The sequence below is a fragment of the Dermacentor silvarum genome, chromosome 6 (assembly GCF_013339745.2).
Source record: "Dermacentor silvarum isolate Dsil-2018 chromosome 6, BIME_Dsil_1.4, whole genome shotgun sequence".
NCBI lineage: Eukaryota > Metazoa > Arthropoda > Arachnida > Ixodida > Ixodidae > Dermacentor > Dermacentor silvarum.
The window spans coordinates 157299068-157314780 of record NC_051159.1 but is presented as its reverse complement, the minus strand read 5'-3'; the positions used below and the strand labels follow the sequence as shown (position 1 = coordinate 157314780).

The window sequence follows — 15713 nt, the reverse complement described above, 5'->3', positions numbered from 1 at the left end:
GCCGACCCGACAGTGTCTGAGATAGACGTGTGATTTCGTTGATAAGATGAGCTTCGTTGAGCTCTCGATACGTATTCACCATCCCCAGGCCCAGAAGGCGCTGGTTAGAAATGCTGACCGGGAGATCAAGGGCCCGCTTAACCATCTTTCGGAGGACAACCTCAAGGGCGTCCTCCTAATGCTTGCGGAGATAGAGGTATGGAGTCGAATACAAGACTCGACTAGTCACAAATGCATTGGCCAGCCGCAAGCCATCTTTGCATCTGAGACACCCACGCTTGTTGGAAACCCGGTGGACTCTACGGCCCACCTGGTCCCCAACCTTCCGCAGCTTCCCTAGTGTTGTGTCGGACCGGCGGTGTTGGTTGATGAAAAGTTAGAGGACTCTAATCTCTGGTTGTTCAGGGATTGGACCATAATCTAGAGAGAGAGAGAGAGAGAGCAATTTTGGCCGTGCATTTGGACGAGGGGTGGAGATGCACGAACTCAGACTTTTGGAGGGAGCATTGGAGGCCGCAAGCGTAAGTATATCGGTCAACTATGGTCGCCGCTTGCTGCAGGTTGGCCTGCATGTCGTCCGCGTAGAGTGCATGTTGCACCCCCGGGACGGCCTCCAGCTGGGCAGGCGAGTTCTTCATTGCCAGGTTGAACAATAGCTCATTTATTCTCTGACCCCGCCGATAAGAACTTCATCACCAACCCAATCTACGCGTTTACAGAAATTACAGCCTAATATAAATCCGGCCCCGCCCGTGTAGAGGCTTCAAAAAGGAGGAATGCCTCCGGCTCCGCCTCTTTACCACTGTGCTGTGCCCGGCGGCTCTCAAACATTTCGATCGAACATTTGCTAGAGCTTGCCCGCACTGTGCCGAGAAGTCCTCGGACCTCTACCACAAGGTGTGGGCTCGCCCATCCGACCCTGATCCCCCCCCCCCCCCCCCCTACCCAACCATAGCCAGGAGGACTGCGAGGCTGCTTTGCTTGGCTGCTCAGACCTACGGGCCCAAAAGGTCGTAGTTGAGCACACCCAGGCGCGGCTACCGCCACTGGGGTGCCGTACTAGGGAGCCCACCTAGTGTTTGTAACGGGTGGCCACTTCTGGGTGGTCGTCCCGAGCATACCTACTTGTACTTTTTGTACGACCAATAAATGTTTTTCACCCTCACCATCACCCCCTGCGGCCAACTGTGGAACTCCATAGCACTGCACCTGGGTAAATAAAAACAAATTTTTAATCAGAAAGTCGCTTGCACTTCAATAACCTTCAGTGAGCAATGTCTCGAGAATACGCCCTTCTAATAACGTGCGTATTTGCAGAACTTATTCGTAATTTTCTTGCTGCGTGATAGCAGTGTTTTAATCCTTACCGAAATTCTGCTATGCGCAGCAATGACGTTACGACTGAGTGCTGTAAACATCAATGGTAAAAAAGTGCGTTCCCTCTCGGTATTCGCAATTGAAAGTTGTTGAAATTCGGGCGGCCTTCTGAAATGTCATTTCTTCAGAATGCTTCCCATGAGTTACGCTTGTGCACTGTGAAGTTTGGCAAATAGGCGAAAGGGCATTGTCCAAAATTCCTGGACAAGGAAAGGCAGCGCACGGGTTGAGTCTTTAATCGTCCGTCGTCCTTAGGGCGCTGTTACTAGTCTATACCAAAATAAGAGCATATGATTTGTTATATTTTACTTACAGCTATACCAATCGCTTCACTGTTGTTATCAGGTATTGTAATCGATCTGCCTTTCCGGCCGTGTCTTTGTACACATTTGTTCTGCATGGTAAAAGATCTCGTCCCCATTGCTCAATGCACAATCCGAAACTTACACGCTACTATACATAGATCAGACGACAAATAAAGCTTGCTAGCTTCTGCCGGATCTCAGGTTTAAGCGGCATAAACTGTTCTAATTGAAATCGTCTTCTCGTTGCGTTATAGTGGATAGCAAAAAGGAACCGATTGCGAAATTCGAATAAATTTACAGCTCCTGATCTTCATTTTCAAGGTTATTATGCATAAATTTTGGTTCGTTTCCTGTCTGGCCAACACCGATTTGCAGGCACCTTCTTTTGCCGATTGCGGATGAAAGTGGTGTTCGTCTGTCTGCACCGTTTGTAGTAGTTTTCTATATTCCTGTTTTGGTGTGTGGTATAAAAAAGAGCTTATGCATATTTTCTTGCTCTGCTTTGACTTCAGTGGAGATGGAAAACGTTGTCATCATCCTTGAAATACTTGAGAACTTGCAAGAAAGATCGTAAGACTCTATCTAGTTCGGATACTCATGTGTACTGAACACAAAGGTGTGACTGATTTACCGTTTCTAATTATTAGTCACGCATAAAGACTGTGCTTGCTCTGAAATTTTGTGCAAGCTTGATGCCACTCATCTGCCGATTCTTCGCCACCTACTCAAGCAGCATCTAGACCAGCGCGTCGCAACTAGAACGTTCCTGCCCGTGTTCGCGGTCGAGGATTGCCTGGTCACGCTAGAGCGCAGCTCCTGAAGCTAAGGGTTGGCTGTGTGAACGTGTGCGAACGTTTATGCAGAGAAGGACGTGTGGTCAGTCCATCGTGTACGTCTTGCGGCTGCTGCGAGACACTTCAGCACCTGATATTGAAATGTCCCGCTTTCAGTGCGCAACACATGTCACTATAGTGAGGGACTATCGTCTCCTTGGCCTGCGGTGCAGCACACTAGACGAATGTTTGTACCCAAGTGATTGTGCGTGTCGACGCGATCAGGCTCATCGCGCTCTAATTAATTTTCTAGAAGTAACGAACTTATGGGCACGTTTGTAACCCAGAAACTATTTCTTATATTTTACAATCTTTAGTAGCGTGGCCTCCAGTGACGGGCCCTACAATGTGTGACCTGTACTGTGTGTTCTACTTTATTCTATGAGATTTGTCATCTCGCATTTTCGTTTTTCTTCTCTCTCCTCCTACATATCGTCCATTTCTATGTTTTTGTCTCCTCCTTTCTGAAGAGTAGGCAGGCGTTGGGCCCCTTCCGCTGGCAGTTGCCAGTCTTGCTCCTTGCTTTCCCTTTCTTGTGAATATGTTTTCAAATCAAATAATGATAATACAATTAATATTAATAATAATTAGGCATTAGGATTTGGCTTCAGGTTGTGACATTCGGAGCTTTGGTGGGCCACAACGAATCTCTGTACTTATCGTAGGGCAATAAGAAATTGAACAATCATACTCACCTTCCACGTTGTGTCGATGCTGTTAATGAAGTTAATGATTTCGTCCGACAACGGCTCCACGGATGGAGGTATCATCACACGGCCTTGTGCCACAACCCCGAACAGTGCGCACACGACGAGAAACTTCATCTTGGCTTCGGAGAGACCACAAGTAGAGAGAGCGTCACGGGACTTGTTCACTGTTAAGTATTATATAGCTACGTCATTACTTCTTACTGGTCGGTGTAGCCGTTAGACAATACCTATACCCGTATCAGATTACCTATTCATCGATTCGTATGATAAACAACTAATCAGGAGCCAACTATATATGTTCTGAAGAGTTAAAACTTTTTTTGGCAGTTTCGCCCAACGAGTGACATCCACAGCAAGTATCAGCGTCGTGCCTGGACTTCTCGGACGGCGGTGTTGTATTTATACGCGGGTGCGACGTGTAGGCGTGACGAATCACGTAAAACAACTCATATTGGGTAGAAGGAACAGCACCCTGGTAGCTACCAGGTGTCTCAAAACGCTGTCGCTACGAGGAGCGGCGCCATTGGCGGTGCAGGGGTCGGTAGTGCACGCGATGAGACCGACGGGAAAAATGTCGGCGCTGCTCAGCGCGCAGATAAATATCAGACAACGCTACCTTGACATTAACCGCCCGCTCCGCTCAGAGCAGCGCATACACATAGCCGCTCAGCAGAAACGCTAGCGTTCTTACAGTGTGCGTGCCCACAACATTCATGCTAGCAGCTGAAGGCACAACGCTTCTTCGCCTGCGCGGTGGTGTTGCTCCGCCACTAGGACGATTGAGAGTAGCGTTGATGGTGCGATGTCTTTAGTTCTTCGTTGTCGCAGCCAAATCTACTTCGTGTCTCTCGAGACTATTAACCCATCGCGCGAGTTGCGCATGCGCCTTTGAAAGTGGGACAGCATGACGGCAGCGGCGGCGCCGATGGTGGGAAATGTGCCTCGAGCTTCCGTATTATAATTGCTATCGCAATGAAACGTTTCGGCTTGCTTGTGGCAGTCTTGTGCACAAATATAAAATTCTCGAATTTATTGTTTAGTAGCTGACCCTAGTAACCTTACTTATGCGGGAAGAAAGGTTGCCGTCGTATTGATCGATCCAGCGTTTCTTCAGTCACTTTGACAACTAGGCGCTCATTATCCTATCGTAAAAGTCAGGGGCCAGATTCACAAAGCTTTTCTTTCGTAAGTTTGCTTTGCCATTGGCTGACCGCCTTTGCTAATGAATCTCTGGCATCGGAATTGGCTAAAATTCCTTCTTACGAAAAATTCTAGCGTAAGAAGGGTTTTTTTTTTTTTGAATTCGGGGCCAGTTTCCTTTGCCACTATGTGGAACCGTTGCTCTGTTTATATATCCTCCTGCTTATAACAATAACCACGCCTTCAGCAACTGCACTGCACGTGGCGTTCTTCGTTCGAACGGTATTAATGTGTGTCAGGCGCTATTCATAAGTACTCTCGCTGATGAAGACGTACTGACAGTTTGCGCAGGCCATTCACCATCCCGTTAGTCGGTGTGACGCTTTCCTTAACAATGATGTTCTACACACGCAGACGAGACGTCATCAAACAGTCTTCTCTGTTTAATACGAATTGAGAGTTCCAACATGCTTAGTGTGCTTTGAAATTTGCAATTTTATGCGCTTTTGCCGGTGCCAAAAGCACTCGAAGTATTAAAATATTTGAAAAATTGTCTGTCTTGGTAGCCACACCACTTCATTGTTTTGTCATACACATCATTCGAACGACTGGATCATACAATGGGCCTTTGAAAAAGAACGTTGATTGGTGCCTTCTAGGTCAGCTGAGCAGCAAAAATACATTGTCGCCAAAATGATAGAACATTTTTTGCCAGAAAAATACACGCGGAGAACGTGTTTCGAACTACAAAAAAATATCTGGAAATTTTTTCAGCTATATCAGTGATGTTCGAAAAAACGTCGGTTGATTTGGCGTGGAATGACCGGAAGGCCAAATCAAAATGCGCAACCCGTCTCAACGCACTTGCTTGCCCGCGAGGAGTTCATAACTCGAATGACCGCTCAGCGTCGTTCAATGGTACATTAGTGCTTTCGCATTCACAACATAAATCCTTAGGTGTTCTCGGATTTTTAAACACCTAGACCAAATTTTGTGCTCTGAGATTCCAACACATACTGCTTCCAGTAATGCCACGTCGTGTCCGCCAAATGAATGTTGCATTTAACTTCAAGGTTAGAGCATCACGTTAACGTTCTTGCTCGTAGCAATTAGTGATGGGTGGGTTCTATGCTGTGCAAGGAGTGTCGAAATCAGAGCTATACAGTAAAACGGCCACCCGATTTGTCAATTTGAGCCTCTTTAAGATATATAAAATAGGCAGACCAAAACTGAAGTCTCATCAATTTCACTTATCGGCAGCAGAGCACGACTGAGTGATGGAAGCTGAAGCATGGATTTCTATGTTTAGAGGAACGTTTTACGTTCGTACATGTATGCATTAGCTTAATGCGATAGCAGAGAAAGAAACGCCCAAAAAGGCACACACCAGAACTGTTAATTCTAAGTAAGTTTTGCACAAGCATGAACGTGTGACTGCTTACCTTAGCTAGCACACGGATATCCCCCGTCTGTGGAGATAACGTGTGCGTTCTCTTATGTAGCTCGTATGTGTGAATATCTGTGAAGTATTTTCTAGGTCTTATCGTCGACGTCCCTTCGGAATCTACGCACATGACACTTACAACAATGGAGTGAGCTTATCGGACGCACCTATACGTCAGAATGTAGTGCAGCCGAAGTACTTGTTTTATGACGACCTGACCTTGTCCCCGGACACGCATCAATTGCAGGAGCTAGCTGGAAGTGGATAGCTTTTCTATCACTGCACCGAAAAAACTTGGAGAACGCTTAAGCTTCGCCTTTAAGAACGGAACGCGATAGCATTCAAAGGTCCCTAACTGCTTCTCGCGCTTCCCGGCAACTGCAGCTTATGTAAACGTAATGTTTACCGGAAACGCTGGCGGCGAACGCTATGCACGAAGGCCAGCTTTCTGGTGGAAACGCGGCTTGTTGCGTAGGCCCATCCCGGAGGTAGTGCACAGCCGTGGCAAGAAAATGACATCATTTTCAGGTTGCTGTTATTGTATCGCACTTTTCATCTTTCAGTATAAGAAGGGTTAACATAAATGACATGCGCTGTATAGGTGTTGTGTTTCATGACATTCGTGTGTGGGCTTTCATTCTCAAAATTCTGAGGAATAACTTTGTCAAAAATACGAAAGAAGAATGGGAACCGAGGGGCTCGAGTTTGTTAATCATAACCACATAAAGCCAACAGAAAACGAAGCCAAGGAAAGCATCGCGGAATTTAAGTGTAGTTGAAATTGGAATGTAGGAAATAATGAAGAAAAGGGAAATGAAAGTGGACGAAAAGATAACTTGTCGCCGGCGGGAGCCGAACCCGCAACCTCCGCATCACGCGTGCGTTGCACTACCAATTGTGCTACGGCGACGGCCATGACTTCGTCCACTAACTTAGGTATTTATGTTTACTATATCTAGCCCTAGAAGTGTTAGCCAGCTCCACTCAGAACCATGGTGGGCGGATGTGGAACATTCTTTTTAGCCCGATGGCGTCACGATAGACGTGATCTTGGCAGAGCAGGCACGTGGCTAATAAACCCTCGCATGCTACCTGATGACATCAAGGCTGCCAGATTCGAGAATCTCGTAGTGAAATACGAAAGAAGAATGGGAACCGAGGGGCTCGATTTTGTTAATCATAACGACATAAAGCCAACAGACAACGAAGCCAAGGAAAGCATCGGGGAAATTAAGTGTAGTCGAAATTGGAATGTAGAAAATAATGAAGAAAAGGGACATGGAAAGTGGACGAAAAGTTTAATTGTCGCCGGCGGGAGCCGAACCCGCAACCTCCGCATTACGCGTGCGTTGCACTACCAATTGTGCTATGGCGACGGCCATCAATTCGTCCATCAATTAGCCACGTGCCTGCTCTCCCAAGATCACGTCTATCGTGACGCCATCGGGCTAAAAAGGATGTTCCACATCCGCCCACCATGGTTCTGAGTGGCACTGGCTAACACTCCTAGGGCTAGATCTAGTAAACATAAATAGCTAAGTTAGTGGACGAATTGATGGCCGTCGCCGTAGCACAATTGGTAGTGCACCGCGCGCGTAATGCGGAGGTGGCGGGTTCGGTTCCCGCCGGCGACAAGTTATCTTTTCGTCCACTTTCATTTCCCCTTTCTTCATTATTTTCTACATTCCAATTTCAATTACACTTAATTGCCGCGATGCTTTCCTTGGCTTCGTTGTCTGTTGGCTTTATGTGGTTATGTTTGTCAAAAATGTAAGACAGGGTACGAGCCACTTTAGTGATAGAATGGTGTGGCAATATAACCCGCATACATCGCATTTCATATCGCACTGTGTGGCATATACATATGCCTAAATATATCTTTTTCCTGACGCACAACGCCGGCGACGCGCACGCCGAATTTTCTGCAGCAAGGGGCCCTTGACGCTATCGCGTTATAATTAAGTCACGGGTTTCGGCGTTATCGTAATCGCGTCTCAAAATGAAAACGTAGAAATATATCATTGAAGTACTTTATCGGTCTTATCGTCGACGTTCCTTCGTGATCTATCCACATGATGTTTACAACAATAGAAGAGCTTATCGAACGCGCCCATACGTCGGAATGTAGTGCGGCCGAACTAATTGTCTCATGAGAAGCTAACGTTGTCCACGGGTGCGCTTCAATGGAAGAAGCTAGCTGGACGAGAATAGGTTTTTTATCACTGCACCGAAAAATGAAGTCACGGGTTTTAGCGTTATCGTAATCGCGCCTAAAAATGAAAACGTAGAAATATGCAAGTACTGGAGTCACGAGTTTCTTGTTCTCTTTTGGTCGTTACCACCACCCGGTGTTGACACACTGAGTGACAAAGGCAGATGCGGTATGAGTTTCTCGTTTTCCACGTGTCTCTGTCGGAACGGTTTGTGCTGGTTTACCAAATACCTGGCTGTTCACAGTAACTGCATGAATCAGCCGTAGATGAGGGGAGCAAAGGTTTAACCGCTCAGATTGAAAGAATAGTGGAAGCACCTGCACGGCCTTCGTGCTTCCGGTGACATTTTATTGCGATAGCAATTATATGGACACTTCAAGCGGATTTCTGCAATCGGCGCTGCCGTCGCCGTGAGGTTCCGTATAAAGTCCAAGGGCGATAAAATCGTCGCCGCGCGCCGTATGTGCGAGTAAAAGCGCGCAGGGTACGCGCGCTATCACGGAGAGCGAACGCATGGCGGAGAGCAAACGTTACTTCCGTCGCGCGAAAGGTCGTGGGGGTATGGGAGAAAGGAAGGGAGGGATGGAGGGGGGGGGCGATGCTGTGCTGCGGCACCAAATGCGTATCTTGCAACTGGGCGCAAGGGGAACTGGCCACTCAATCTCCCACGCGAAAGGAGGAAAGTGGGAAGCCAGCGCGGCAGGGAGGGGGGGGGGGCAGCTTCTACTCTGCCAACTGCGCTTGTACTTGGCGCCGGTGCGGGCTGTCGCGCGCACCGTATCTTGGAAGCGATCTCCACACGGCTCTGACCTTTGTATGCGCTGTGCATTCGCGGCTCAGTTTCCGTTGAAGCGATAGACCGCACGAACCTTCGCTCGCTGCGGCGACTGCGCTTGCTGACAGCGTTTTGACAGTGGTTGACTGCGGTCATCGAGTGTGATCTATTCATGTTTGCTTGTGCGCGCTGACACCACGCTTGTTAATTCAGTTAGTAAGCAAATGTGTCCAAGTTTATGCAGCCGATAAAAATGCAATCCCTACTCCGAATAGCTCTCTACTAATTTGCTATCGCAATTGATGCTTCGCCTTTCGGGCGAAACTGCAACATTTTTTTAAAAGTGCAGTGTCACAGGTTCTCGTACAATTGCGCTAGGTACGTGGCTAGCTTATTTAAAGGAGGGTGTTGTAGATACCGGATAATGTGCGCTGCACATTTTTAAAATAAGGAAGTCCGAGCGTCCTCTTAAAGAAAGTAGTAATGGTCAGCGAGCGCAATCGTGATAGCGCAGCTTTACTGTTTCACCATGTTCTCTCTGGCAATCACAGTGAACTCCTGCGTGCGTCTGCCGGGACTACTATACTCGCGGACAACTACTTTTTGTGGCTATGAAGGGAAAGCTACGGAGGCAAAGCGCGCACAAGCGTGAGTGCTTCTGAAAAGAGTTCGATGTTTTAATCCACGCTAGTTTAGGCTGGGGAAGAGAAAACATAACACCTTATTAGCAACAGTTAAGTAAGACAGAACACACCACTGGGTGTAAAGCTGTGCTTATTTTGCGGCTTTTCCCTTCTACGTCCGGGAAAACGCGAAGACATCGCACCTGGAAGTTGCGTCGATCCAGCGTGTGTTCCGAGCAACCAAAAGCACTGTCAAACGTTGCAGGACTACTTTGCGTGGTAACCTATGGGCAGCAGCCACGCGCCCGAAGATTTGCATTCATAGCAACAGAAAGTTGTCCGCGAGTATGACCGCGCAACCCTGCAATAATACTCGGCTCACGCCTCGACCTGGACCACGGCATAATGTAGTGCCCAGCGCACAACGGACTGGATGGCAACGAAAGGGCATACCGCATAGCTCGAGGAAGTAACGACCGAGCGGCGGCCAGAACCCTAGAGGAACCACCGTACGTCGTGCCCGACATATTGGAAAATCAGAGACGGGAGAGACGAACATTCGGCCTTCGCACTCCAAACTAACCAGAATACAAGCGCGGAACTGGCGTCGCATCCAAACCGACTCATACCGACACCTAAGTCTCCTATGCAAGATGCACCCAGCGCATTACACGGACACCTGCCCGTGGTGTGGAACAAAACCCACGTTGGGTAACATAAGGTCGGACAGTGTGGCTAGGCCAAAAGACATCAACTCTCCCCTTCTAAGGGTGACAGACTTCGTTCGGCAGTGGGAGGCGCTGCTCGCAAGCAAGGACCGGTAGAGCCAACTGGCCCTCTTGGACCAAGCTCAGCGAGCCGCCAGGGCCAGTGGAGCTCTGGACTGAGGGCCGAACCCAGACCTGCCGTTAAACCATTTACCTATTTCATGGAGGAAGGAAACCCCAGGAGAGGCCCTGGCCAGCACGAACGTATTGGAGAAGGTGTGGCGGAAGTCACGTGCTGTTTTTCGCAAAGGAGCACTGGGACGGGTACCCCAAATGTCAACGTTGCCATGGCAACCGCGCTCCTGAAGCTTTTGCTGCTGCTCTCGGTTTCTGAAAAGTGAGATAAGATTTTTCCGCCGGTGTATTTCTCGCAGCACCTTTTGTTCGCGAGAAAAGCTGACTTTGGAGTGTGGTGTGTAAGCTTGAAAGTTGTGTTTTGGATCTGTGAGTGTGAGTGTGGGCCAGCAACAGGTACACTCAAGCAATTACGGCGGGGGTCTTCGTTGTCTTCTTCAACGTGCCACGGAAAACACAGGAGTGTGTCTGCTTCACTAAAACTGCTACAGAAGTTTTGTAGGCTTTATTTTGACGCGCGTCAGGAGCACACACTTCCGGCGGCTCGTAGCAACGGAAGTTCAAAGTTCGCGCCCATCTGCTCCGGCGAGCTGCAGAACCCCTGATTGGAGGCGCAAGGAGAGGTGGCACACCACATGGCTGCACTTCCGGCTTCAAAAAAGTGACGTCAGGGCCTCTCCTGTTTTGTTTCCTTCCTCCATGACCTATTTAATAAAGTTTTTTCCTCCAATGCCACCGTGCGCTACCATGCCGACAAGTGCAAAGGAGGTATTGGTTGTCGGCATCTATTTTGGATCTATCTCAAGGTTGCATAACGCATGGAAAGAAAACTCGTGTCGTGTGGATGGACAGCAGAATCAGTGATTGAAATTATTTTCTGTCAGTCACTCAATCCTCGAAAATAGCTGTTGCACAATGGACAGTGAGAGGCCTTCGTTCATGTCCACATGAAAGGCACATTTTTTTCTTCCTTGGCCCTCCACCAAGGCCGCTCGTCGCTTGATGTGAAGGAACATTTTTGAGCACTCGTTGATAACACATTGATCACCACCAGTGACGCAGCTCTGGCGTTGTCCCTGGGGCACGCGTGCCAGAGGCGAACGTCCCACTTAACTCTCACTCGACGAATTTGAGGCTGCAACATTTAATGACTTGCAGGAATGCGTCATTCCTCACGTCACGTTGCCCAACGCCACCTGCGGCTTTGGTGAGTAGCTTACTACAACCAATGTTGGAAGAATGGCGTATTTCTTGAAAAATGGCAGTAGAACCGCTTTATTCACCTTCTAGGATCGAGAGGCCACTTTAATTCATGCAACTTAAGTTGTGTGACTTGAGTTCTATCGTTCGATAGCCCATGAGCATTTGCGTCGACAAATGACTGAAAAGATGATTGTCACTCGTTTGAAATGCTATCCTCAATCATCTGTCCTGGTCCAGTGGTTGGCTTTCGGAGACCCCTTCACCACGGTTATTTGTCTATGTGCTTGTGTGCAACAACAACCACAACAACTAAAATGCCTTCAGTGAATATCAGTAGCGCTTCTTCTGGTCGGCAAAGGCGCACAGGGGTACGTCGCCCATGAACATATATCCTTCGATTACTGGATGCTGCTGTTCGCGTTGGCAGTCTAAGGCGTCAAGTCAGACAGGGCTGTTTAACCGCCACATGTTGAATCTTGCAGACCGAGGACTACCCAACTTCAATCGACTGCATCGGCCGAAGAGCCCCGGTTTTGTTCAAACTCGTCTGCCTTCGCAGGACTTGCTCAATGCTTACCAAATACACTTCGTATAGCAATAAATGATGATGGCATTTGTCTCTAGGTCTCTGCAGCGACTTGCATTCTTATGCGCGCAATAAGAATGCAAGTCGCTGCATAGACCTAGAGGCAAATGCCATCATCATTTATACGTCGCGTGACGTATCGAAAAGTAGGAATGCGAGAAGACGATACCCTAAGGCTCGTACAGGCCTTAGTGGTTAGTCGAATCACGTATGGCTTACCGTACCAAATCCTGAACAGGGAGGAGGAAAGGCAGGCCAACTCAATAACCCTAACCGCTTTCAAAGCTGCTCTGGGCCTTCCTAAATGTACTTCCACGGAGCGCATGTTAGCTTTGGGAGTGCACAATACTTTCGACGAACTGAGGCAGGCCACTCTGATGCGACAGAGGGAACGCCTCAGCTTCACAAAAACTGGTAGAGCAGTATTGGCTAGACTCAATATCCCAGCATACCTCATGTATCTCACCGAACAGGCTGTACCTCTCCATCCTTCGGTGAGATCCAAAATTACAGTAGCCCCAATTCCGAAGAATATGCATCCCGAGTACAACAAAGAAAGGCGCAAAGCACGCGCACAACACATTCAATCAACGTACTCTAATAACCATAGGTACAACACGTACTACACGGACGCAGCTGTGTATGCAGAGGCGACCGGCCAGCGCTATCAAAGGAGGTACGCACTGGCAGTCGTGAACGTGATCTGCCAGCAGCAAATAACCGCATCGGCCACGGCGGGATCCCCCACCTCGGCCGAAATATTAGCAGTGGCGATCGCACTCGCTCATGCGGAGCGTTCGCAAAGGGACTCGGTCGTTGTTACGGACTCGCAGGAGACGTGTCGCATGTTTCTTAAGGGGCACGTGACTGCGGCTAGCCTCGCGATAATCCCCAAATCCTTCAACCACTGTCATCGCCTACTCTGGTGCCCGGGCCACGCGAGGGTACAGGGGAACGAAAAGGCTAACGCGTTAGCTCGAGAGTTTACTAACCGAGCGACGGCGTCCTCTTCTAACCCCAACCACTCGCACTATCCCTCACAAAATCCTACCAATTTAAATGCCAAAGACATGCTTGCTCATCAGCGCGGAGTCCGCAGAAAATACCCGCCGCCTCACCCACAACTTAGCGGGGAAGAGGCCGCCGATTGGCGTAAAATACAGAGTGCGGTATTCCCCCATTTAAAATTGCTAAATGCCATGTATCCCACTCGTTATAGGGCCAACTGTCCTTGGTGCGGTGGCATACCTACCCTAATTCACGTAACTTGGGAGTGCGCTAAGCACCCTCATAGACCAAATACCAGTGACACAATGGAGCAGTGGGAGGCACAGCTCGCCCACTCCGACCTGGCAAGACAAAAGTCTTTAATTAGCCAGGTCAAGCAGGCGGCAGAGGCCAGTGGGGCCCTGGACTGAGACGCTCCGACCACCCCTCCTTAATATCTTTTCCATTACAATAAAGTTTCTAATAAGTTTCTATTATACGCGCAATGCTTCAGTGTGTGAGAACCAAGAAGGCGTCGCATTTTCGAGCAGGAGACCTCGTAGTGCACGTTTATTGCCACTATAAGCAGGCCTATCGCGTCTTCGTTATCGACTAAACCTCTCGTGGACCTCGCATCGCGTCCATTTGCAGAAGGTTTCTGTCCTTGATCGAGTTGTATATTCCTTGGAAGAAAACGTGGGTACACTTGTCTAACCTGTGCTGAAAGCACACAAGGGACAATTTCTTGCATTACTTACAATTGATTACCCTTTCACGCAGTGGATGATCTGAATGTGGAAGCCCTACGCACCTGTATGGGACTACCTTGATCACCGGCTACATCAGCAACAACTGTCATCGCTAGTGATATGATTCTCATGCACGTAGCTGTCGGCATTGTCACAACTTATACTTGACATCTTTTAAGGGTCTATGACAATTACTTGGCTTCCTATACTAGCACAGAGAGCGTGAGCTATATTACTGAGGCCAGTCATCACCCATAAAGAGTGAATATAGTAATATACATATAATGCACAGCGGAGAAAGCCTTCACCTTCACTTACGTGCTTTCGATAGCCTAAAAAATTAAATTATGGGGTTTTACGTGCCAAAACCACGATCTGATTATGAGGCACGCCGTAGTGGGGGACTCAGGAAATTTGGACCACCTGGGGTTCTTTAACGTGCACCTAAATCTAAGTACACGGGTGTTTTCGCATTTTGCACCCGTCGAAATGAGGCCGCCGTGGCCGGGATTCGATCCCGCGACCTCGTGCTCAGCAGCCCAACACCATAGCCACTGAGCAACCACGGCGGGTGCGTTCGATAGCCTGAACTGTTCTTTGTTATTCATAGAAGCACGAAGGTGAGTCATTGTTAACTGGCTTAGAAGGCGATGACGCTATGTTTGCAATACACATGCGGAGACTGCATTATGACGTATACCAACCGTTAAACCCCGTCTACCAGCTGTTACAGTGGCGTAGCCTGAAATTTTTTCAAGGGGGGGGGGGTGTTGAGGAGTGCACACACTTGACTGGGGACGGGGAGGGGTGTACGGGGCCGGGCAGGTAGCATACTAACAAAGAAATTTTGAGGACGGCTGGAAGGCACGTGCCTGATGGACCATCCCCTGGGTACGCCACTATGTTTCTATTCTTTTCAATTCAGCGGAGCAGGACACGATTAAAGTCAAGGTGTCACACATAGCGACATTCACGGCAACAAAACTTTCTGCCCTTCGTGTAATGGTGCACATATATGACCAATGAAACATTAGAAAAATTGGCCACATTTTTTTACTGGGAAGCTGCTCTCAGAGCCCCCAGTGCGCTTTTCGTCGCATAACATGTTAGCAGTTAGTATCTGAATGAAGTTAAATCAATCACTCAATTAAAGCACTCACAGAAGAACCACATGAGCTGGATAATTGAGCGAATGCAGGAAAATCGTATATATGAAAGTGTTGAAATAATGAGCCACTTCGACAAATACAGCGTCGTGATCAGAGTAAAATTATAAAATGCAGCAACTTTTAGATATTTGTGTTTATTCAAGAAACTGCACTAATGCGCGTCGTGCATTGCGCTGCGAGTGTACTGATGGCCATGTACACAGGATTTTACCTAGTGATATTGGCCTCCTATCCACAGCATGTATCTTTGCGAAAAGCCTCTTACGGTGAGAATAATAATTTTTGTAGCCTGATAGCAGATGTTTTATGCCTTCTGCAGCCTCCTCACAACTACTCCCAGAACTTCCGGGTTTCCCTATCTTGTACAAAAATATAAATAATAATAATTTAGAGCCATTGCACTCTGGGAAGGTGGATGACCAGCGAAGCTGTGTATGTGGTGATTGACCGCTGCTCCGGTGAAACATTCTAAGTTTGCGGGATCGGGGCCACATGGACGGTTCGCATTTCTTTCCGCCTCACGGTCCTGGCGGGCAGCACGCCACGTCCGCGGCCGTCTTGCCGTCCGTGGCCCGCTCCTCTTCGGTGGTCTCCTTCCACCTCCGCCGCGCCCATTCCCTTTTCTGTTGACGCCGTCATTCTCGGTAGGCACGCCGTTATTCTTCAGACCGTACAACAGCGGCCTACCTGTTTCACAGTCAGAGCATAACTTGAGGAAAGGAGTCTACGTAGATCATGACGCCAGGAGACACAATAC

The 15713-nt window shown here is 48.4% G+C and overlaps 2 protein-coding genes across 4 annotated transcripts in view; both read right to left on the bottom strand.

Moving 5' to 3' along the window:
* LOC119456980 (cathepsin B) overlaps positions 1 to 3384 on the bottom strand; it is a 53986-nt gene extending 50602 nt beyond the window's left edge. Inside the window, exon 1 of the mRNA XM_037718800.2 lies at positions 3211 to 3384. Coding sequence (XP_037574728.1) covers positions 3211 to 3339 — 129 coding nt within the window. The 5' untranslated portion in view covers positions 3340 to 3384. The remainder of the gene's footprint in view (positions 1 to 3210) is intronic.
* Positions 1 to 15713, bottom strand: part of LOC119456288 (cathepsin B) — a 33501-nt gene that overhangs the window by 6412 nt on the left and 11376 nt on the right. The gene's annotated exons all lie outside the window — the stretch shown is intronic.